Here is a 25,920-nt window from a genome sequence, read left to right as displayed (position 1 = left end):
TTTTCTGCTTTTAACTCATCGCTGTCATTGGCACAGTCATAGGAGTCCCCTCTTTTTAATCATCTATTATTTTACCTTTGATGTGGTCACTAGGAGAGAAGCTCAACAGGGGGGCCGAGGTAACATGATACCCAATAGCTGAAAGATATTTTCTGCCTACTTCCTTACAACTTTTTGTCTTCTGTTCTCCTTTGCCAGAGTGTATGGACGATGTCTACTCTACGTGCTCAACCGTCAGATGAGACCATTCGTCTAAAAGCTTACTGACGTTTCCCACCCACGACTTCTTTTCCTCAGTTCTGAAGACAAGGCCTCTTCCACAATGCATGAATAACAGCTCTCTGAGACATGTGCAATGTTTAGAAGGAAAAAAAAAAACAGAGATGCAATTTATTCTCACGAATTTGATGATTACACTCAAGTTCTAGTATATCATTTAAAAAGATCAAATTTAAAAAAATAATAATTTCCTAGCCTTCGAAGTACTGTGTGCAATTATAGGAAAATATTGAAAACAGTTATAAGAACATAAGAATCACCCATAATACCACCTTTTAAAAAATGTGTGCATGCCTTTCTAGTCTTTTTATATATATTGAAGATGTAGGGGATATATATGAAAAAATACATGTATATATAATTTTATATGGATTTTAACTTACACTTTCATACATATTTTCTACATTACTGAGACCTTGACATTTGTTGGGGTAATACAATTAAGAACAATATCTTCTCCTAACCCCAAAATCCTCTCCAACAAAGACAGAAGAGAAAGAAGACACTTGTATTATTGAATAACCATTTAACCAAAATGTGATCTGCATTGCAAGCAATCTGCCAAGGGATTGCAAAGACAGAAAGACATCTCACCCTTTTATACAGCCAAGCAGATACAACCCATCACACACATGTTTTCAAGATAAATAATAACTAGTCCTCAAATAAGATGACTTGACAGCACCATTTGTCACAAACTGTTCCTAACTTTACCTGGCAATTGAGGTGACCATCTGTTAGCTAATGGGCTTTACCAAAGAAAAAACAAACGTCTCCTATCTTTATGACAGGAAGCACTTTTGCAACATCCTCAAGGCACAAACATCTTCTTTTTTCTTCCTATTTGTCTTTACAATATACACAAAATTTTAAAAATATTTTCATTTCCTGTTATAAAGGTAAAGAGTAATTAACCTAAGCATTGTCTACTAATTATTAACTAACCCAATTTTAAATAATTTTGCAACATACATTTTTTTCATTTAAATTTTTTTAAACTAATTTTTATTGGAGTATAGTTGACTTACCATGTTGTATTAATTTCTGCTGTATGGCAACATCAATCAGTTATACATATACATATATCTACTATTTCTTAGATTCTATTCCCATATAGGTTATTACAGAGTACTGAGTAGAGTTTCTTGTGCTATACAGTAGGCTCTTAATCATTATCTATCTTATATATAGTAGTGTATATATGTCAATCCCAACCTCCCCGTTTATCCCTCCTTACCCTTTTCTCCCTTGGTAAGTGTAAGTTTGTTTTCTACATCTGTGACTCTATTTTGTTTTGTAAACAGTTTCATTTGTACCTTTTTTTTAGTTTCCACATATAAGTGATATCATATGATATTTGTCTTTCTTACGAATAAGGCTTTCAATCACTTTTATTTTCAAAGACCGCATGAAATATTACAGTGTTCTCTTTGGGACAAACAGAAAAATATTAAATATCGCATTAAAATATACGCATGCTTAGACACACACACACAGTTAGTGTACTTCTGATAATTTAAAATGCATTCAGCAAGTATATTCAGTAACCAGCTGCATGTACTCAACAATGCATTAAGTGCTTAGAAAAGGTACTATTCAGATCCTAACCATCAAAATCCTGAGTTGAAGATGAGTTCCTTAAGAACATCCATCAACTGGCCCATTGTTCAATCTATGCAAACAAGGAGCATTTATGACCCATCTTGTGTCTCTCAGAACTGCTCCTTCTGTAAAAATATTAAGCACCTTCCATTTTAATGGTCATTAGCTCCTCTGATAATGGGAAAAAAATCATTTTTCAAATGGCAGTTGGGTGGTTTGGAAAAGTGAGTTTGCCTTCAAGAAGAAGACAGAGAAAAACATTTTACTTTTCTATTTTGGAGATAATGCTGAGTCAAAACATCTTTAACTTTTCCAAAATATTTTTTTTCCTTTTGAGGTAAGTAGACTCACTGTCATTTTATACCTAAAGGCAATGAGGTGCTGGGGGAAGTGGGTCATACAGCAAACAAATGGGAAATCCACAGTTTGAACTGATTGCCACCAGATTTCAAAATTCCTCTTTTCTGCATTATAGTAGGATGCAGTAACCACAAGAAAGTTTCTACTCCTTCCCTTGCAAAGTATCTGTATGTCAAATTAACTGTAATTTAATAACCACTAGCAAAAAGGAAGGCACAGTGTAAAATCCAAGAACTTGCAACTGAACAAATATATGGCAGCAGACTTTAAAAAGAATTCATACAGAATTTTGGAATCTCAATTCAGTATACAAAGAAAGGAAATAAGATAAAGCCTTACCGATGAGCAAAACAGCCAGCATTATTTGCCATAATTCAGTCTCAGAAAAGAAGTCCTCCAAGTCAGCATAAATTTTAATAAATTGACAATAATTTCACAAATTGCACCTCCGTAAACTCAATTTGTTTTCCAGAGTTTTGGCAATGGTCAGATGCTCTCTGTATATTAGCCAAAAAAAAAAAAAAAAAGGTGAAATGCTAAAATTTATAATTAACAATTAATTTCAATATAACAGCAAAAATTGGCTTTTAATTTCTTAAAAATTTTTACAGTAATATCAAATCACATAATTTATGTTGAACAGAAGCAGAAGTTAGTCAAAGCAGCCAGAGCTTCTTTACCTTTCTCTGAAGAAAACCACCTTTTTTTTTTTTTGGCTAATATAATGTTCTCTTTTCAGTACCTGCAGATTGTTTGTTAATCATTAATGTAACCTCTTTGCAATAGATGGGAAAATGCACCATCAATACTTACATTATTACTCTTTCAAAGATTATATTCAATAGTTAAAATAGTCCTCTTTGCTAACAGTATAGAATTTCCATCAAATAATGATTGAGCACAAAAATAGTTTAGTCACTGAAACAGTATCCCCTGATTTAGCTTTCTCTAAGAGATGTAGCATGGTATCCTAACCGGTCTAGGTTTGAAACTGGACAGGTCTAGAATGTGGAGCATGGAATTAAATGCTTAACCATCTAACTTAACCATCCTCTTAACATATCCATTTGCTCAATTTTACATATACACACACACAAAGAATGAAATAATTAAGCCATGAATGTGAGAAAATGGTAAAATGCCATTGGTTGTCATCATGATATAGCCTCTGTCCAGCTATACTCTTATCCTCAGTTTGGCCTACCAGGCTAGTTTTGAGTCTCAGAGAGGAGGCTGCTGTTGTTTAATTGCTAAGTCATATCCAATTTTTTGTGACACTATGGACTATAGCCCAGCAGGTTCCTCTGTTCATGGGATTTCCCAGACAAGAATACTGGAGTGGGTTATCATTTCCTTCCCCAGGGGATCTTCCCAACCCAGGGACCTGCATCTCCATCATTGCCAGGCAGATTCTTTACCACTGAGCCACTGAAAGTGAACATTACTCAGTCGTGTCTGACTCTTTGCAACCCCATGGACTGTGTCCATGGAATTCTCCAGGCCAGAATACTGGAGTGGGTAGCCTTTCCCTTTTCCAGGGGGTCTTCCCAACCCAGGGATCGAACCCAGGTCTCCCATATTGCAGGCGGATTCTTTACCAGCTGAGCCACAAGGGAAGCCCAAGAAGACTGGAGTAGGTAGCCTATCCCTTCTGCAGGGGATCTTCCTGACCCAGGAATCGAATCAGGGTCTCGCACATTGCAGGCAGATTCTTTACCCACTGAGCTATCAGGGAAGCCTCAAAGAGGAGGGAGAGAGTTCAAAACTGAACAGGCTGACTCAAGACAATCAGGACTGCCTTGGAGCACGAAAACCAAATAATACATGAATTCAGGATAAGGTGGGTGTTGGGCAATGGGAGGATACAGTGTGCCTCCTCACATCAGGACCAAGGACAGCAGCAGAACTGAATTATGCCTGCAACGTAGAAACACAACAGCAGCAGTGCTCACTTACTGCAACTAATGGCAGGCCCAGTGCAGATCTCTCACTGGGCCCTGATGGAGACATGATTGGGGGGTTGTTCATTAGCAAATGGATTTTAGAGGTAAAATGAAATGAAGATAATCATGTTAATGGAATATAATTCATACCTACATCCAGTCAGACCTTGGCCATGAAATTTATATAACATGTTGTATATATATCATCTTTAAACCAAACAGTTTCTTAAAAGACTTTTGCTGTGATGATTGCCGGCAATATATTTCATGTATCTGAACACTCCCCATCGTCACCCACTGTGGAAAGCAGCCCAGGTGAAGAAGAAGCTGGAAACAAGACATATCTGATCCCAATGCATTGTTTAATGTGCCAGCTGCAGTAGACTCGTCCAAGGGAAGTTGGGAGATTAAGGATTAACTGTTAATGAAGCACCTTAAATATACCAAGACCTGTGTCAGACATTTAACGATACCACCTAACTCTTACATCAGCTAGAAGAAGGATTAATGATCACTCTGCCATAGACAAATTCGGAGGAAGCAGAATTCAGTTCATACACTTGTCCTACAATTAGCCTTAGAAAACCCTCTGTGACATCATCCACAGGAGGCCATGTTTTGTCTCTTTTCTTTATGAAAGTTGTCAGAACAATACCCTAAGTCTAACCATAACCCTATCTTCCCATGTCTCTCTTCCAGTCTGAGCACAAGAGATGCATGCAGATAACCTTTACGCTAACAGCCTACCTGCTGGCACAACACACCACTAAGAAACTGAGGAGCCAGTGGGACTCGATGACTCAGGGAGCTCAAACCCGGTGCTCTGTGACAATCTAGAGCAATGGGACGGGTGGGAGGTGGAAGGGAGGTTCAAGACAGGGAGGACATCTGTACTGTAGGAGGAAATGGCAACCCATTCCAGTGTGTTCCTGCCTGGAGAATTCCATGGGCAAAGGAGCCTGGCAGGCTACAGTCCGTGGGGGGTCGCACAGAGTGGGACACGACTGAAGCAACTTAGTCCATAGGACACATGGTTGATTCACGTTGACATATGGCAGAAACCAACACAATATTGTAAAGCAATCATTCCCAATTAAAAAATATTAATTGAATAAAAATTAAAAGAAAGGAAACTGATGACCCTGATATTCTGAAAATTTCAACAATTGGAAGAGTTTGTTGCAAACAAAAGAAACCGACCCAGGCTAACTTGAGCACAAAAGGTATTCTCGGCATACATGTTAGCTTACATAATCAAAAGGAACCAGAAGAGCCAGGGCTCAAGCATAGAGAGCAACCAGGTTAACTCTGGGGAGTAGAAGCAAATGGGCCATGTCCTCAGGGCTCTGCTATCAGGACAAATGAGCCGCTGACTGTTTGCATCATGAGATATCCCCACTCAAGATTCAGGTCGAGGGAGAGAGGGAGGCCGTGCGCCCACCTGGGTGATGGGCTGAGGCCGGCAGGAGAGAGGAGGGCTCAAAAATTGAATCTATGCAAGGCTGCGCATGCCAGGGGAGGAGACGTCCCCACCAGAGAGTCAAAGTGCTGGGCTGGTGAAATAACGGATCCCCACTATGGTAACGAGAAGCCTCCCAGGCCCTCACAAACGCCTTCCCTTGTCACATGACAGAGCACTTTCTGCTTACTCACACATTCCTCACAGGGCCCTCTGATGCGCAGGCTGAGCCACAGAGGACTCTGTCTCCCTCACTATCACCACGCACCAGGACCCCTTCCAGCTTTGATTCATTACACACATCACTTCTATCTTAGCCACCAGAACATGATCTATATGGTAATTTATTTCACTGCTTTGTACTGGCTGCCGCCCCTTCACGTCCTATATCATTTAGGCTGAGTTCTGCATAGGCAGCAGTGAACATTCAGACCCAGCCCTTGGTGGAGAAAAAAGAACTCTCCCAGCCCTCCTCACGGAGGGCATCAGCCCAGCCACAGTAGACAGGACAGACTAGCCTCAAGCCCTGTGCCAACGTCCGTGTTTTGGAGAATGCTGAGTTCTACAAATCAGAGACGGAGAAAATGAGCAGACAAATGGGTGTAACTGAATTGAACAGCCACAAGCGTTGCTCTGAAAGCACACAAAAGCCCTTCTACAGAGATACTGGGTTCTTGAAATTAAGCACTGTCGAGTGTCCAGAGAGAAGTCTAGAAATTTCCTGAACCAGGAGGCAGGATTTGTGATTCTGAAATAGAGATACTGTGTTTGAATCATCCACTTCATTAAGATACCCAAAGAGGTTTTCATTTCCCATTATGACATTCAAAAATAAAAACACGGGCAAAGGCTACCCTTAGAGATAAACAAAAGTCTGTGCAGGGAGGAAGAGATGAAGTGATGGCTTTGCCAGCAAAAGGAATGAAGCAAAGAATCTGCTGTTACCTGGTGGCCTCCAGAGCTGCATGTTTAACAGGCTCTTTATTTCTGTAAATCTGTCTTCAGAATAATTTGTGGGACAGGCATGCCTCCCTTTACTGTATTTACTAGGTACAGCAACTTGGTAGGAAAACCTGGAGAGCTACAGGGTCAGGGAGAGAGCAACTTACAGACCTCAGAATCTTCCTCCCTCGTTTCCCAGTTAAGTGGTCTCCTCACTGCAGGGGAACCCATAGTTCTAAAAGTGGCCAGGAGACAGGCGTGGAGAAGTTGAGTATCTCTGTTCATGAGGTCAGAGAGTCATGACAGTTTTTGTACTAATTTTTTACTTATAGTTAATTTTTGTTTCCAAGGAAAGAGCAAAGAAGGGTTGCAAGAAGGGAGGGGATATATAAGAGGATTATTAAACAAGAATTTTTAAGAAAGATTAACATTCGACACTAAGTTTGTCTATGAACTAAGGCTCTTCATCTGCTCACACTTGAAAGAGATCTCCTTCACATAAAGAAGGTCCTATATGAGCAGAATCAAGTGTGTGTGGGTGTGCGTTTTCACACACACAGGAGTGGGAGGTAGACTGCCATAGTACAGATGTGTTCTAGGTGCTTGAGCCATCCTCACCAGGAACTAAGTTGCAGATGGGCCATAGTTAGCATTTTTGTTCCATATGCCAGAGTGTTTATTACTATTATTTTAGAACAACATATAAATGACCACCAGTTGTAAATGCTAAGATGTTTTTAATGTTCTCATTTCCCTAAATGAATATTCAACTTACAAATGGATATCAGCTCCTTCTACTTAGCATAAAACTACTTAGCATAAAAGATCCTTCTTTTGGGCTTCCAGGCTCAGACGGTAAAGCGTCTGCTCACAATGTGGGAGACCCAAGTTCGATCCCTGGGTCGGGAAGATGCCCTGGAGAAGGAAATGGCAACCCACTCCAGTACTCTTGCCTAGAAAATTCCATGGATGGAGGAGCCTGGTGGGCTACAGTCCATGGGGTCACAAAGAGTTGGACATGACTGACTGACTTCACTTTCACCTTCTATTAACAAATAGCCTATCCGATCTCGTGTCTCCTCATTCCTAGTACTGTGGCTTAGCCAGGCTGATGCACATTCGATGTTCCACGTGTGTTTAAGACTTTCCAGAAGCTACGCCTTTGTTTATGACATTCCACACATTGTGAATAGCCTCCTCAATTTCAATTCTTGATCTTCATTGTCATAGTTCATGATTCACAAATTAACTTTGCCCTGAGCCTAAGCCCACACTGACCTTTTAAGCTCTCACCACAATAATTTTCCTGTCCATAGGTTGCCTTTAGATGCCCTATAGCTATCCATACATTTATTGTTTTTATGTTCACAGTTTACGAGCATTTCAAAGGCAGCAACCAATCTGCCCACACCTTTGCAACCCTAAAGCTATGAACTATGGGGGAGGTATTGCAGTACATACTCAGGAAGTTTTGTTGAATAATTAAGTAGACCTCTTTGAATGGCAACAGACTGTACTCAAAGCACAAGAGAGGGAGGAAAGGGAATGGAGGTAATAAAAAAAAATGTAAAAACCGTGGCCCCACTCCCCAAGGGACTTACTTCTACCTCTGGAGAGACTAAAACCCACACGAAAAATCACAAGAGTACACATCTGACATACATTCACATTTCTATCTTGGGGAAATATAACCTACCCTGTGTAGTTGTCTGACCCAGTGTATACAGGTGTCTCCATGGCTACAGGGGAATCGTGAAGATCCAAGAACTGATGAAATCAACAGACCCAGGGAAGTGCCCCCAACAGGTTTTACTGGGGGGATTCAGGATCTCATGGTTTTAGGAGAAGCCCCTATCCAGGACAGGGCAGAAGACAACTGAGGAGGGCGACCAAAGGTGTGATGTTACTGGCTATCACCCAGGAGTTTGGTCAATCCAGCTCAAAGAGATTCCTTTTTAAACATTTTATTTTTCCAGCTATATTGAAGTATAAACAGTATGCCAAAAATACACATAATTAATGTACATAATTTGGACACATGTATACACTCACCTTACCATCACCACTATCAAGGTAATAGATGTATCACCTCCAAAAGTTTTCCTGTGTACCTCTGTCGGTTTTTATTTTCTGTGTGTGTGTGTGTGTGTGTGTGTGTGTGTGTGTGGAGCAATTAGCAATTAATGTGTGTAGAGAGCAATTTGCTAGCAGAGAGCAAATCTCATGCTAAGTGTGCAACATCTTATGTTAACTATAGGAACTATGATGTACAGCACATATCTGGAACTTACTATGTGTAAATATAACTTTATCCCTAAGAAGACTCATTTTCAGAGAAGCAGCTGTCACACTGATGTGAACTGCCCTCTAGAGGCAGGAGGAGAGTAATGCTGGTCAGCCCATCAGCGCAGGAATGTTGCTAGAAAGCCAGTGACACTTTCCTCTGGATACCTTCATAGGCTTGAAATACAGAAAGTGGGTGGAGGCTCACTCTGCTTTCTTTTTCTAATTCCCTTAGAAAGTGCCCAGGCGTGCTTCATTTTCCATCAGCACACTTATCACCACCTGGCATAATATCCATTTATTTGCTTATTTGTTATCTTATTTCTCCCGTTAGAATACGAGAAAACCTATTCAGCCTGTTTTGTTTTGCAGCTTCTAGAATGGAGCTGGTCTCTTGGCAAGTGATCATGAATAATTGTTGAATAAATGTATTATTTCTAGATAACTAAATTAAATAATTTACTAATTGTTCAAGATGCATTTCAATCCCTTTACATTTCACTTTGCAGAATATGGTGCCTATTAAAAAGCCTGAACTTCATCTGATGCTCAAAGGAAAAACATCATAGTTCCTTATCAAAATGGTTTAAATGACTAAATAATATAGCATAGTGTCTGCGACTGAAAAGTAGTTTAGTAAATTTTGTTTATCAACTACCAGAAATAGTTGAATTCTCTCCCATCACACATGTACACATACATACTTTAATGGTAAAATATCTCCCTATTTATCTTCAATGATGGACAAACACCTTGTCTTAGGCACATTTGTCTTTAAAGTATAGAAACATAACTCTTAATAATTACTCAAAGCATGCTTAATAAATTAATGAATCCTGCAATAGACATTCTCTAACAGGACCAATGATACCTTGTATAGTTAATCCAATGCCTAAATCCTGAAAGGTGCTAATATGAATTGCAAATATGTAAATTTATTAATATCATAAATAAGCAGTCTTAAAATTAAACCCCTGCTATTATCAATAATATTTCTGTTGTGTTAGAAATAAAATCATGAATACCTTTCTGCTTTCAGTTTTTAACTTGCTCTTACTCATAACAGTTATGAATAATAAATTACACCTATCTCTATTAAAAAAGACTTCAGAAAGCCCCAAGTTTTGTCTGTTTTACTTCAGAAACTTGTTGCTGACTCATGTGTCTCATCTTCTCATTCTTTCCCTACCTTAAAGTTGATTTGAATTCATCTGACAACTGCCCTTCTGGTCCTTTCTATCTTCTTATTTTGTGGATCACTGGCCAGAAAACAGTGGCTCTCAACAGAACACATGTGAGACGTCATAAACAGTTTTGAATGTAATTAGAGGGAGCAACGTTTTCTTGTGTGTTTTTTTTTTAATCTGTATTTTAACACTATTTTCCATCATGCAGGTGCAAACCTTATACTTGAATGGAGTGCTAAACATATAATAGCCAGAGTTAGAACATGATTCTGTGAACAGTAACTAAACCAGATTTTGCTCCACCTTTACAACATTGGTCACACTACCCATGTTCTTTGTGGTCTTTTATACTCTTACCCAAGGCTTATCCGACAATATTTCACTTCTGTTTCCAACTAACCAACAACTCAGAATTTTTTTTAACATTATGTCCTCTGGTCTTCTCAGGCTTCCTACGTCTGCATCCCTCCCTAGAGCACTCATTTCTGCTTTCACAGCCTCTTCAAACTCTCAAGTCACAGGAAAGGGCACAGGGAGGACCAAAGCCTGACAGGACATAAGACTTGGCTGGTCTCAAACTCAGGACATTCTCTGCTGCTACTGCTGCTGCTGCTGCTAAGTTGCATCAGTCGTGTCCGACTCTGTGCGACCCCATAGACGGCAGCCCACCAGGCTCCCCCGTCCATGGGATTCTCCAGGCAAGAACACTGGAGTGGGGTGCCATTGCCTTCTCCAATGCAGGAAAGTGAAAAGTGAAAGTGAAGTCGCTCAGTCATGTCCGACTCCTAGCGACCCCATGGACTGCAGCCCACCAGGCCCCTTCGTCCATGGGATTTTCCAGGCAAGAGTACTGGAGTGGGGTGCCATTGCCTTCTCTGAGGATGTTCTCTACCCATTTCCAATTTGTCAAAGCATGACTCAGGTGAAATGGCTCCTTTTCAGCTTCCTGAGCCAAAGATACTAATACCTTCTTCAGTATTCCTCCACCACTCTGTTAGCACTGACATGATCCCATTCAGCAAATATTTAGAAAGGAAATTTTTAATGTCATCAAATTTAAATAGCAACACGTGGCCAGTGATTACTGTAGAGGGCAGCTACATTGCACTCTACAGTATAGATTTAGAATGACACCCCTGTTTCCAGCACCACCTGAGAAACTTTATTTTTCCAGTAACTTCAATACCTTCTCTCCTATCTCAGTTTGCTCAAGAATAGTTTTGTTTTAGTATTCTTTTTCTCCCATAGAGATGCTATTTTCTCAAGAGGCTACTTTCTCAAGACGCTTTTTCTATTCTTTATTTGCTTTGGTCCTTTTCATATTAGAGATTTCCTTCTAACCTGATCTTTGGATCTCCCCACAACATGAAAGTGTGAAAATTAACATCCGAATAGAAGTACATGTTTGTGGATAGGGCTTGTGGATGGTGGTCTTTTTTGCACATGGAAGTGACAAATAATGTTGACTTGTTTATTTTTACAGTTAGTGAATCCCCCATGTCAACTCATTCAGGTTGTTAGATGCAACAGAAAACATTTCTCAGCATCTGGCTGGTCTGTGCATATCCAGCTCTAGGTGTCCAAAAAGCTGACAGAGGACAACAGTAGAACGCAGGTCTCAACCTTCAGCATATAATTTAGTACTAATGTGGCCTGTTTTCAATAGGGAAGACTGTTCCTGCATTTACAGTACACAGATCCTCTGGTATTACTCGCCAGAGAATGAAACCCCTATGTGTTCTATCTAGAGATAGAAAGACCATTGCCTGTCTGCAGGATGGGATGGAGAAACTTTTGGTGTTCTAAATGCTTCTTAAGCAAACTTTCAGCCATTTCTTAAGATTTAAGTATCACCTGAGCCCTTCAAAGGTCACCACAAATAAACTGGGGGGTTTTTTAGACCTCCCTGCTGTCCATGTATTAGTCTGCTTTCTAGAGACTTCTAGATGAGTTACTATTCTGAAGAATCTGCCTGCCAATGCAGGGGACATGGGTTCGATCCCTGGTCCAGAAAGGTTTCACATGCCATGGAGCAACTAAGCCCATGGGCCACATCTACTAAAGCCTGCACACCCTAGAGCCCATGCTGTGCAACAAGAGCCACCCAAATGAAAAGCCTGAGCACCACATCTAGAGAATGGCCCCCATTTGCTGCAACTAGAGAAAGCCCTCACGCAGCAACAAAGACCTAGCACAGCCAAAAATAAATCAAATTAAATTACTACTCATCCTCTCCTGTTCTGACCATCTTTCTGATAAGGTTGAGCTGAGGTAACTATGTGTTCAGTCTATTATTTTTAACCAGAAATACGTCAATACACCTTTCTATTTAAATGTGAGGGGTTTTAGTAGACAAAGAACACTGCCTGCAACTTCAGTAAACAACAAATGTTGCTCACCATCAAGCCATTAGCCACAGCAGCCCACAAGGACAGTGCACCCTGACGGGATGGAGAAAAACAGGATACCAGTCCTAGATACCTGAGATGCACAAAGGATTTATCTTAATGAGTTCAGATTTTGGGGTCTTCTCATACATAGAAGGCAATGGCAACCCACTCCAGTACTCTTGCCTGGAGAATCCCATGGACGGAGGAGCCTGGTGGGCTATAATCCATGGGGTCGCTCGGAGTTGGACACGACTGAGCGACTTCACTTTCACTTTTCACTTTCATGCATTGGAGAAGGAAATGGCAACCCACTCCAATGTTCTTGCCTGGAGAATCTCAGGGACAGAGGATCTGTTGGGCTGCTGTCTATGGGGTCACACAGAGTCAGACACGACTGAAGCGACTTAGCAGCAGCAGAAGCATACATAGAAAAGCACTAAACTCATTTACTTGAGACGCCTGGTTTTTGTGATTAGTAGTTATATTTTGATGTTCCCTTATGTGGGGTTTTTCCCCCCAGGAAAAATTCCTGTAAACCTGGTTCCTCTCTTACCTCTTTGGAACAGCATCTCAGAGCAGAGAGGTTGTCTCCCAGGCTATAGCTCTAAGTGCATTCCCCAGATAAAAATAAAAAACAACTTTTAGGTGGTGTATATATATATATATATATATATATATATATTTTTTTTTTTTTTCCTAGTCAGCAGTGAGATGGAGGGATCTTATCCATCCTTTTGATTCTAGTGCACAGTGCATCAAACAGGACAGGCACTCTAAAACAGTCACTAAATGAACAGATAAATACAAGAACATACAGATCAATGGAAGAAGGATGGATGGATGGGTAGATGGATGGACACAAGAGACAGCAACTTCTTCGTGGCTCAAAGAGACTGTGTGAACTATCACCTATGGAGAAAAAAAGAGCTCTCTTTTGACATAGACTGCCTTTGGAGTTGTCTTTCTACCCCGTAAAGAAGTATACCTGCTTTCTAAATCATCAAATGTTTCTCTGGCTTGAATCACAGGGCACTGATATTGACTAGGCTATGCGTGAGATCATTCACCCTTTTCTATGTTTTATCTTCCCATCAGCAGCCAGTTACCTCCCCCAGGCATCTTGTTATGAATAGCATAACAGAAAGTAAAGATCATTGCTCCTTCTCCTGGAAACTTAGGAAGCAACATTGCTACAGTAAGAGACAGTGCCTTGCAATGCAGATTTCATGGATTTTCCATGAAGCATTCTAAGGTAACAGTATGCTTTTCAGTGATTTTTGCTCTGCAGAAGAGTCTTGATTGCCTCTAGCATACAATACCATAGCAGCGAAATTCATGAATATTTTACTCATACAGGGAAAAGGAGCCTGCCTAAATAGCTTTTATTTTGTAAGGTTTCAGATTTAGGTGTTTTCTTTTTTTTTTTCCCCTCCCCTCCCAGATTCTTTCTTTTCCCTTAAACCCTACATTAAACAGCTGCTTTGAAAGTTTCTCTTTCCCTTTAAGTGTTTTCACATTTCCAGGCTGTGCTCCTATGATCTAATAAAATTAAGCTATCAGGGGGAAATCATCGCATCAGGGCTGGGGAAGCATTGTAAAGCACCAGACATCTCGCTAGAAGAGCATCTCTCGGGAGTATGCTCCAGGAAAGAAGCAGTGGGTGGAATTGCTGAGCTCCTTGGTCTGTTAAGCTGATGCCTGCCTTCCCACACTTGTCTTCTTTACATAAGCATTTTCCTTTTAAGGCAGCCCACGGCAGCTCTGGGAGAGAAGCCGTCAGGCACAACGGTCAGATCTAAATATTCCAGGGAGGAGATAAAAATAAAGTGTTGTACCTGAGTGAATGACCTTCTAACATTTCCAATCTTGAGCTGCTCGATGAAAGTGCTTTCACTTCCCACCTTACTCACCAACCCCACTTTCTGATCTCCTTGTAAATTTTAACTTCCAGGGGACAGCATATGCTTCTGATTGTTAATAGCTACAGCAAAAAGACTGGGGCTTTTTTTTCTTTTTTGAAATGCAGCATTTCATCCAAACTAAAAATGGGCAGCAAGTCAATTCTCAAGTACAACTCACTGGAAATTTATGCCCCCAATGACTACTCATCTAGACAAGTGTATTTTCTTCTACTTAAATCCCTTTTACTTTTGTGACTTGGCTGACTATTGTTCCTTAATAAAGACACAGTGTAGACAAAAACTGACTTCTGTAGACAACTGATGCTCCTCCTTTAGTGGAATTACTTGGAAGGCTGTATTTAAAATGCAGATCTGTGGGCCCTATTCCATATTCCCCAAATCAGAATGTTAGTGGTATTTCAAAAAAAAAAAAATGAAATCTAATCTCTAGAATACAACAGGGCTTGAATAAGAAATATAAAATATTTTGGTTTGCTGATTTTAAACATCACAGACTGGCAAAGTTAGACAATTCTAAGCTTGGATGAAGTCTTCCCCACATCCTCTGTACCCTATCTTTTCTCCTTTCTACCTGTTTCTTTTGTCCCTCTACTTATTCGAGGTCTACATTTAATTTTTGCTTCAAAATGCTTTTCATCTGGGATCCTTCATATGCAGCACAGTATGGAGAATGAAGTAGGCATTTCACCAGGGTTAACTAGTATCTGAAGATTAAGAGGCCAGAGGAGTGGCGCTGTGAAAGGAGACTATTAAAAGTTCTCATTACTCTGGGGAGAACTCTAGGAAGAAGTCTTGTATTTAGGTGATATTTCAACCACATTTCTGTGTCCCCAGAAGAATGCTGTATTTCTATGACTCCATGGGGCAGATTTTCTTAGTTAAGTAGGTTCCCCTGTAGATTGACTTGAGTGAGTCACCTCTGACAGATTTCTGGGTCCTATGTTCTCTGGCTGTCTCTGGCCACTTGTGGAGTCCACTCTTCCAACAGCCTCAGAAGAACAGAATGAACATTCCAAACAGCTGTCATGAGGAGAATCAACATGACCGAATATACAAAGAGCTATGATTCTTGGCAGGTGTTTATAACAGAAAGCACTTCCTTATTCTGAAATAACTGAGGTAATCCCCTTCCTTTTCCCTTTTCTCTCTTTCCTCCACCTCTTACTTTTCTCTCTTACACAAATGCTTTGGCGGTAACAAGGTACAAAAATAGAGATCCAGAGTTGTCATTTTTGTGTCAAATGGCTAGAAAAATGGTACCTGCCTCAGAGCGTTTCATTAGGAAATAAACAGGATAACATCTGAAAGTACATAGTGTTACCAAGTCCAAGCTCGCTCTACTCAATGCAAGCAAGGTAAGTCAGTGAATCTGAGACAAGGTGTTAGGGTCAGAAAGGGACTTTATTCAGGAGCCTGCTGACCAAGAAGATGGCAGGCTAGTGACTCAAAATAACCATCTTGTGGGTGCCTGGTTGCCAGGTTCTTTTCTAGATCAGAGATGGGGGGGAGGTAAGGAAACAAAGAAAAAAGACTATTCAATCCTTGCAAATGTCCCCTAGAATGGCAAGCTTCAGTCAGGGGAATGTGTTAGTTTTAGTTCCTTACAGTCAGTCCTTCACACCTGGGGCTCAGGTTATCTCCCCTGAGGCAGGCCATTGTGTATGCTTATAATAACAAAAGCAGCAAAATAAGGGTTAAAGTCACATAATCAGGTCCAGTATAAATTCAGAATTGACCCTTCCCAGTTACAACAGCATAAGATCTAAAATGCAGGAGAGCTTAGAAAATAGTCACTATACTAACCGTGCACCTAGAGCATATAAAATGAGTTTGGAAGTGTTTCCAATAAGAGCTTCTACAAGTTTAGGTCAATTTCTGCTTCTACTGCTACTGCTAAGTCGCTTCAGCCATGTCTGACTCTGTGCGACCCCATAGACGGCAGCCTACCAGGCTCCCCCGTCCCTGGGATTCTCCAGGCAAGAACACTGGAGTGGGTTGCCATTTCCTTCTCCAGGTCAATTTCTAGGAGTCCCAATTTCAAATGGAAATTGCTGAGAGCCAATGCCAGGACCATGCCAGAATTAAATAAATAATTTCTAAAGCCCACTACAAAAATGTTAAATGAGCATTCCATCCAAAAGACATCAAGAGTTAAGCAATACAACAAATGAAGAGGATACACCTCCTTGACCACTGAGAAACTACAGAGTCAATAACCCTGAATACATTTAAGCCCCTGAATACCTAACTACGTCTATGATAAAAAAAAAAAGTTGATAATCATGTATGTTTAATGCTTCTCATCAAGCCAAATGCACCTGTATTTCTCTCATTCTTCAGAAATGCCAGCTGTTAGTTATCCACAATAAATGGGATTTCACATTTTGTGACAAGCCTATTAAGGGGAAAGTACAAATGCTAGACTGAAATAGAGAATAATAAGTTATCAAGACTTTTTTCTCTCAAATATACATCATTATGTTTATTATACTCATTCTCTTCTTGAGAATTTTGTGTTCTAAGGAGGATAGTGGCATTAACAAGAGGCTATATCAGAAAGCATTCTTTAGAAGAAATTTCAGCTGCAGAGCACCACACTCTGTAATGTATTTATTGGAATATCCATTTCCCACTATGATCAACCTTTCAACCTGGTGCCTTTCCAGAACTGTCATACAGTTGCATGAGAGAGAAATGTAGGAGTTATTCTGCTTCAACAACTATATGCAAGTCCTGTCAGCTTCATTTCCCATATATTTGTCAATCAAGTCAATCCACCTCACTCTATCTATATGACACACCTATCTGAACGTATGTCATCTTTTTTTCTTACCTGGTTTTTCTTACCATGGTTTATAGCAATACCATCATAACTAGTTCATCTGACCCTCTCTAGAGACTCTAAAACCAGACCTGGGTTCAATCTCTGGGTTGGGAAGATCTTCAGGAGAAGGGAAAGTCTACCCACTCCAGTATTCTGGCCTGAAGAATTCCATGGACACAGTCCATGAGGTTGCAAAGAGTCGGACACGACCAACCGACTTTCACTTAAACTCACCATTATTCTTCAGTTCAGTTCAATTGCTCAGTTGTGTCCGACTCTTTGTGACCCCATGGACTGCAGCACACCAGGCTTCCCTGTCCATCACCAACTCTCCAAGCCTACTCAAACTCATGTCCATTGAGTCGGTAATGCCATCCAACCATCTCATCCTCTGTCACCCGCTTCCCCTCCCGCCTTCAATCTTTCCCAGCATCAGGGTCTTTTCCAATGAGTCACTTCTTTGCATCAGGTGGTCAAAGTATTAGAGTTTCAGCTTCAACATCAGTCCTTCTAATGAATATTCAGAACTGAGTTCCTTTAGGATGCACAGGTTGTATCTCCTTGCAGTCCAAAGGACTCTCAAGAGTCTTCTCCAACACCATTATTCTTAGTGCAGCTTGAATTACCTTTTTGGATTTCAATCTGGATCACGCAATACTTAAAAAATGTCTTATTTTCCTTAAGGAAAAAATAAAAATCCACAGGTTGGCCAATAAGCCCTGTGAGGCCTGCCCCAGCCTCTCTCCCTACCTCACCAATCTCCACTGGGCTTTATTTTCCTCCTACCTTTCCGTACTGATCTCAACAAGAACAGATGCTTAAAACTGTATTGTACAATAGTTGCTCTCCTCCATATTACTTTGCAAAGAGATAATTAATATACATATTTTAAAGAAACATTCAAAATAATAAACTTGGTTCACCACATTAAGAACTAAGATCTGGGCATTCATAAACATTTGGAAACATGCAGGATCAAATTTTCTTTCCTTCACTGTGTAAACATGCTCTCAGTTCAGTCCAGTCGTTCAGTCGTGTCTGACTCTTTGTGACCCCATGAATCGCAGCACGCCAGGCCTCCCTGTCCATCACCAACTCCTGGAGTTCACCCAGACTCACGTCCATCGAGTCAGTGATGCCATCCAGCCATCTCATCCTCTGTCATCCCCTTCTCCTCCTGCCCCCAATCCCTCCCAGCATCAGAGTCTTTTCCAATGAGTCAATTCTTCGCATGAGGTGGCCAAAGTACTGGAGTTTCAGCTTTAGCATCATTCCTTCCCAAGAAATCCCAGGGCTGATGTCCTTCACAATGGACTGGTTGGATCTCCTTACAGTCCAAGGGACTCTCAAGAGTCTTCTCCAAACATGCTCTACTCACATGGAAACTATACAATAAAGAGGTGCCTTGCATATTAGAACCCATATTTACCTAACTTTATATGATCACATGAGTCTACTCCAAGTAAATAAGACTTTCAAAGCACTTTGTTTCACAGAATGGTAACAGGGCTTTTTTTTTTTTTTTTTTTTTTTTCCCTCCAGCTATTTTCAAACACTCCAGTATTGTATCTTGCTAGTGAACTTGGGTAAACTGCTTTACTTCTGAGTCTTTTTCCTTCAGTGAAACTGAACACCCAAGTTGGTTATAGGAATTTAAAGAGATTATGCAATGGCATAGAAGTGTGGCAAGTGGTTTTGTTCCCCTGTCCATTTTTTTCTCCCCTTCAGTTGCTTTACTAATGTGATTCTGAGACAAGGAAAATGCATTGCAACTAATTCCCACTCAGAAACACAGAATATTTTTATGCTAGCAATGATATAAAGATCATTGAGTTCAATATCCTCATTTTACAGATGAGAAATCTAAGGTCCCAAGTGATGCCCCCGGTCACAAAGCTAGTTAGTATGACAGTTGAGACCAAAAAGAATCTCTCCTGAATTCCATGTTAATCCATTTGGTATTAAATCACACTAATTTGGGTAGATTTCTATTCTTTTTCTGTTTGCATATTTCATTTTAAAATTAATGACTGCAAATGTATATCTAAAATTGGGCTATATTCACTTCATAATTTTTAGAAAGTAATCCTAACTATAAATAGATTATGCCAGAGTTCAGGCTTTGAAAGAAAAAGATCTGAGCTTCATTCTTGAATCTGCTATTTATTAGCTGAATAACCTTGGGCAAGTCATTCAATTTCTCAGAGCCTCTGTAACCTCATTTGTTAAATGGGAAATGTTAACACCTATCTCAAATAATTACCGTGATGATTATATATGAGATAAACTCTGAATGCAAAGAGCCAAATTAGAACAGAGTTCAGAACCTACTAAGTCCATAAAAAAGTTAACTTCCTTTCTCTCACTCAGAGTCTGCAGACTCCAATCCCCCAAAAATATAACATCATACTTTGGAGGGTTTCATGTTACAACACCTAAGTCAAGATGTAAGGAATGATAATAGGGTCTTGGGCAGTCATGATTGCTAATAGAATTCAGAATATCAGTTTTAAGTTTGTTTTCAAAGTTAAATAGAAATGCAGGCAGCTTTAAAGTGTCTTTGAAACAAGCTGGCTTTCTTCTCCTCCTATTTCCATTGAAAAAATCACATATAAATTCCTCTTTTCTGATAACGAGAGAAAAAGAGAACTATCAGCAGGAAATTTTTACCTATGATTGATGCTTCCAGTCAGCTTAAAACAGCAAGTATCTCAGATGTAAAAATTCTGACACATCACTTTCTGACAAAACTACATTAAACAGCCACAAGTTCAATCCATTAAGTCAACTCTGTAAAATGACAAAATTAAGTCTTTGATATTAATAATCTTCAAATAGTTCTCTTCCTCCCCCAGCTCTCTAAACTGAATCTTTTTTTTTTTTTTTTGGTCTCGTTTCCAGGGTGGGATTGCATTTCACCCTGCTTTTGATTGGCAGGATGAATAGACAGTGCACAAGTTTACTTCCTGGGCATCAGATTGTGATGTTAAATTGCCCAGTCACAGGGAAGCAGAGCTGGGGAAAAAGAGGTGAGAAATGGAATTGCTTTCCTCCAAGATCCCCAGTGGGTATATAATATTTTAAACTGTATCTTGATTTTCTTCTTTCAGATTCTCAAAATATTTTCCTCTTGTTATTCCAAGGAGCCACATTTTTTTTTAAAACACTAATGATGAATATATTTCAGGGCCTATTTTATGGCTGAGAAAACTGAAGCAAAGTGGTAAAGCAAATATATCTGTATAATACAACTTGTTAATAGCATTGCTACAAATCATTATTCTGATTCCCAGCCCAGAAATATTCTGGTTTTGACTTAATAGCAAAATGGGTAAGCCCAAAGGGGAAAAAATAACTAGTCCTCAAGTATGAATTATAGGCACTCTACAATTATTGATTTATACCAATATGGACTCTAACCAGCCCCAATAAATTAAATATTTTCTTAAACTCAGCTGTACATCTTGAAGCCATTGAAAGTGTGTGTTTGTGTGTAAATTCAAGTTGTGTAGATGGATGGAGAGATAGATATATAATACATGTGTCTGAATATCTGTGTTTAGTGGGTATTTGTCTTAGAAAAGTGTAATAGTAACAATGATTATTCAAGAAGCCAAGTTGCAGAATTATTTCAAATCTAGAGCTAATAAGATTTGCTGTACTTGATGAAGATTCAGATGTAAGGCATGAGAGAGGAGGTGACTAATTTTTCTGTCCTAAGAAACTAAGAGATGTGAGTTTCTACTTGTAGAGATAAATTGATTATAGAAGGAAGAAGTATATCAGGAGATGGATGTGAATCCAGAGTCCACCTCCAGACATTTTAAGTTTGTTCATTAGACATCCAGGTGGGGATATAAATAGACAATGATACATATGAGTCTAGAATTCAGAGGAAAGGTTGAGTCAGAATACACAAAGTACTTAAATTATTTATCGCCATGATATTGGATGTGATCAACCATGCAGTGAGTGAAAATAGAGAGGAAGAAAGTTGGAGCTTGTAATATTCCCTTGCTCAGAAGTCCCGAAGTTTAAGATATCAGTAAGAGACTTTAAAGATGAGTAAACTGAGAGGATCACTATTAGAAGTATTAAGAGATCAAGTAAAGAAGTATTTCAAGAAAAAACGTCATCAGCTCTGCTCATTGCTGCTCACAGGAAAAGTAAGATGAGGACTGAGATTTGATCAAATTTGGCAAAGGTAATGTCATCAATGCCTTATTAAGACCATGTGGCAGAGAGCTGTCAAAGTGAATTTCTTTTTTTAAATTTACAATATTGTATTGGTTTTGCCATATATCGAAATGAATCCACCACAGGTATACATGTGTTCCCCATCCTGAACCCTCCTCCCTCCTCCCTCCCCATACCATCCCTCTGGGTCGTCCCATTGCACCAGCCCCAAGCATCCAGTATCGTGCATTGAACCTGGACTGGCGACTTGTGGAAATGGCAACCCACTCCAGTGTTCTTGCCTGGAGAATCCCAGGGATGGGGGAGCCTGGTGGGCTGCCATCTATGGGGTTGCACAGAGTCGGACACGACTGAGGTGACTTAGCAGCAGCAGCAATGCCATTCTCCCAAATCATCCCACCCTCTCCCTCTCCCACAGAGTCCAAAAGACTGTTCTATACATCACTGTCTCTTTTGCTGTCTCGTATACAGGGTTATTGTTACCATCTTTCTAAATTCCATATATATGCGTTAGTATACTGTATTGGTGTTTTTCTTTCTGGCTTACTTCACTCTGTATAATAGGCTTCAGTTTTATCCACCTCATTAGAACTGATTCAAATGTATTCTTTTTAATGGCTGAGTAATACTCCATTGTGTGTATGTACCACAGCTTTCTTATCCATTCATCTGCTGATGGACATCTAGGTTGCTTCCATGTCCTGGCTATTATAAACAGTGCTGTGATGAACATTGGGGTACACATGTCTCTTTCAATTCTGGTTTCCTCAGTATGCATGCCCAGCAGTGGAATTGCTAGATCATAAGGCAGTTCTATTTCCAGTTTTTTTTTGAGTGAAGAAAGGATGTTCTGCTAAGCAAGAGATCTGAGAAATGGGGGTGGGGGGCAACATGCAGATATAAGACCAAGAGAACTACTTTAATGAGATATTAGCACATATGTGTATTAGATGAAATGATCCAGGAAAAAGAAAACTTGATAATATGGGGAAGAAGGAAAAAGCAGATGTCATAGCCATAGAAGAGAGGGTGGATTTCAGTGTAAACAGAAGAATCAGCCATAAAAAGAAATATTAACACAATATTATAAAGAAGAAAGACAAAACACAGGTTCAAATTCAGATAAACTGGCATACTTGTTGTAGAAATATATAAAAGTTCTCTTGCATTTGTCTCTATTTTCTTAGTCAAACATTAAAAAAAATCAAGGAAAAATAATGAGGAGGAAGGAGTTATTGGTGACTTGAAGGCATAGGAGACATTTTAAAATATTTGCCTAAGACAGGATGAAACAAGGGGAATATAATTGGATAACAGGACAACACATATCTGCCATGAATTTAAAGTGAGACCAGACAGTGTGGTTGCGTGATTTTTTTTTACTTATATTATCTGTCAGTACAGCTGAGAGAAGACTGGTATTTACATGTAGCCAGGTGATGATGACAGAGGGAGAGAATGAGGGGCAGAGGAATTGAGAGTGTATGCAAGAAAAAGAGTGTAATGATAGGCCTTATGATGCCAGCCAGCTAAGAGGGAGGAGAGGCTAGGTTGTGGTCAGAGAGAGTGAAAGATGAAAATAGTCCAGTGGGTTGGAAACAGTAGAGGGATTGAAGAACTGTTGGCTGTGAGGACATTAGAGGAAGTAAGATGGCAAGTTGGGGGTTGCAGTTGGAAATTGTGTGTCTGAAATAGGGGTTTGGAAAAAATGGAGTTAGACAGCTAGGGTGGAGTGCAGGAGAACATCACTGGAGATGAGGTGCTTCAAAAACTCAGAGGACAACTTACTGGGAGCATCTCTTCTGTGAAAATTGGAATGTTCAAGATTTATGAAGAAGAAATGTTTGCAAGAGACAGTGAGCCAGTTGTCTGAAATTCTCAGGAATGAGTGGCAACAGTTAGAAGGTCTACAGGATCTATGGATGATGTGAATGGTCAAATGGTGTATTCCTCAAAGACGTAGGAAAAAATTAATGAATATTTATTCTGATGGGCATCAAATATTTAAAAATTAACCCACTGTGGGTATTTTTTTTCCCCAATAGTGTTCAGACTACAGTTTGAACATTGACTTCTGCAGCTAAGATACAGAAATAGCTACTTCACTGTAGCCTCCTCTCTACCAATGTGATCACACAAGCGTTCATTGCACTGTCACACAAAGTGGTTCTTTGAACCCTGGGAGCTTTTCTTTGAAGGTGGGTTTTCTTTGTCTGGGTGTATATATTTACCTTTAACATATACAAATTAGTATACACCTCCATACCCAGCTTTTATAAGTTTAAGCTGGAAGAAAAGTAATCAATATCCAAGATAAACTGAGGAGGTATGAAACAGAAATACTAAAATGTATGGAGATAAGCAAAGAAGTTAAACTTCAAAGAAAAATGTTTCTTCAACCACAAAATGTCCTGTGCCTGGGGTGAATCCTAGGTGTGTACGTCAAGGTCTCTGGGCCTTACCCTCGCCCCTACATTTCATGGGCTAAAGTAGGTGCTCCAAGGTGAGCACCTTGGAGTAGGTGCTCCAAGAGGCACTTGGACTTCAATCTCAGTATTTGATTTGTGCCCTGGCTAACTGGAGCCCTCTCAACAGGAATTGTGACAACCTCTTAGCCTGTCCCATTCTGGAATTCTTAGAAACTAGATCTTGATCCCAAACCCTTCATTATTAGCCACTAAGAAGTCTTAAACGTGGTAGACCACAAAGATCCCTATCACCTTCTGGCTTCAGTTATCACCATCTGGAGACCTCTAAAAATGTGACTCATCCCATTGGACACTTCTAGATGACAGATCAATTTTGAGCTTATCCCTTTCTTCCCACAGTGTAGTCAGAACTGCTGACTATCCTTCCTGTGGCCAGCTCCATAATCCAATGAGTTTTCTGATCTTGGTCTTGTGCAGAGCTCGCTTTGCAAATATTCTTTCTTCCCACTCCCATTGCTTAGTCCTTGCTGAGTTCCCCAATGTGCCCATAGGCAAAGCTTGTCTAGGTCTTGATACAGTAGATTATTTGATACCCTATCTCCAGGTTTTTCTTGGCTCCAGGTCTTTGGTATGTCAATCATTTCAAGGGTGGTTACTTTTTTCCAACCCACAGCAAACACCCTGTCTTTCTCTGTGTGTTCTTTGTCCGACTTCACAGAAATATCACATTAGACGAAGAAGGCAAAAACAGGAGAAATAGACTAGAAACAGTAGAAATTTGAAAAGATATCAATAAGTAGAGGATAAATATATTTATTTCCTTTTCAAAGAAGGAAGTGAGTGTGTATCAATTTATACATAGGATATGTTATCAATGTATAATAGGAAAGAAAACATGTTAAATCCTATAGAGAAGCCAACAGAATATTTTTATCAGCTTCTGCAGGTATGATGATGATTGATATATTACTGGTTCCACACAATTCATGCTTTGTTGCTTTTAAAAAGCTCAAAGTTTAAAAGAACTATTTAGAAAATGCCCACCACCTAATGTTAAGTGAAAAAAAGCAGGATATTAACTAGTGTGCAATATACTCATAATTCTGTTCCAAAATGGGTCTCTCTGTGCAGACAAGTCTAAGATACACAGGGGAAATAAACTGAGCCTGTCACATTCAGTTTATCTTTGAGACATATCTTATCAATCAGGTAAGTCACTCCTTTTCAAAGAGATAGAATGAATAGGGGTGACACAGACACATGAGAAGGGAAAATATCTTAGACTTGAGGTAGAAGACAAGAGTTAGCACCTCCGCTCCTCTCAGCCCTCTCCATAACCCAAGGAATCAGGACTGTAGTCTACTCAAGATGTCAACTGAAAGAAAAAACTTGATTTGCATGACACAAGAACCCTGATATTTTTGACTCTAGAAACAGAGGGGATGTAAAAGCCAGAAGTGACAGGCAAGCTCACCAAGATGAACAGTGGCTAAACTGATTGGGAAGGAGGACCAGTGAAATTCCATGGTGTAGGGTGATTAAGGAAAAGGCAATGGCACCCCACTCCAGTACTCTTGCCTGGAAAATCCCATGGGTGGAGGAGCCTGGTAGGCTGCAGTCCATGGGGTCGCTACGAGTCAGGCACAACTGAGTGACTTCACTTTCACTTTTCACTTTCATGCATTGGAGAAGGAAATGGCAACCCACTCCAGTGTTCTTGCCTGGAGAATCCCAGGGACGGAGGAGCCTGGTGGGCTGCCGTCTATAGGGTCGCACAGAGTCAGACACGACTGAAGCGACTTAGCAGCAGCAGCAGCAGCAGCAGCAGTATGACTAAAAGATTTTTAAGAACAGTGATGAAAATGTTTAAAGTTACTTGTATTATTGAGATATTTCTCCCTTTCCAAATTTTAAATAAGGCTATTTCACATATAAATGTATGAATTTATACTTCATGTATAAATTTTTTCTGAGTAACATTTCTAAGCCTATGTTTGTGTATAAGTCAAAGCAAATGTGAAATTTTCCATCAGGATGAATAGAATTAAGAGTAAAGTTTGCAAGGGTAGAAACAAGAGTACAAAGGCCAAAGAAGACATGAAA

The 25,920-nt window shown here is 39.9% G+C and overlaps 1 protein-coding gene across 10 annotated transcripts in view; it reads right to left on the bottom strand.

The window, feature by feature from the left end:
• The window catches only part of LOC112583539 (histone H2B 1/2-like), a 627,552-nt gene that overhangs the window by 494,363 nt on the left and 107,269 nt on the right, over positions 1 to 25,920 (bottom strand). For 4 of the 10 annotated variants that reach the window (XR_006640847.1, XR_006640845.1, XR_006640850.1 and 1 more), the window contains one exon: positions 2,581 to 2,738. The exons of 4 other annotated variants lie outside the window; for them this stretch is intronic. Coding sequence is in view for 1 of the 6 variants with exons in the window: in XM_045165022.1 (XP_045020957.1) it covers positions 2,655 to 2,738 (84 nt within the window). In the remaining 5 variants the exon portion in view is untranslated. Of the gene's footprint in view, positions 1 to 75; positions 342 to 2,580; positions 2,739 to 25,920 lie in introns of those variants that run through there. 2 more of the 10 variants (XR_006640848.1, XM_045165022.1) reach the window with 2 other exon arrangements.

This window comes from Bubalus bubalis, chromosome 3 (genome assembly GCF_019923935.1).
Source record: "Bubalus bubalis isolate 160015118507 breed Murrah chromosome 3, NDDB_SH_1, whole genome shotgun sequence".
Taxonomy (NCBI): domain Eukaryota; kingdom Metazoa; phylum Chordata; class Mammalia; order Artiodactyla; family Bovidae; genus Bubalus; species Bubalus bubalis.
The sequence above is the reverse complement of the archived record's forward strand: the minus strand, read 5'-3'. Positions and strand labels throughout refer to the sequence as shown.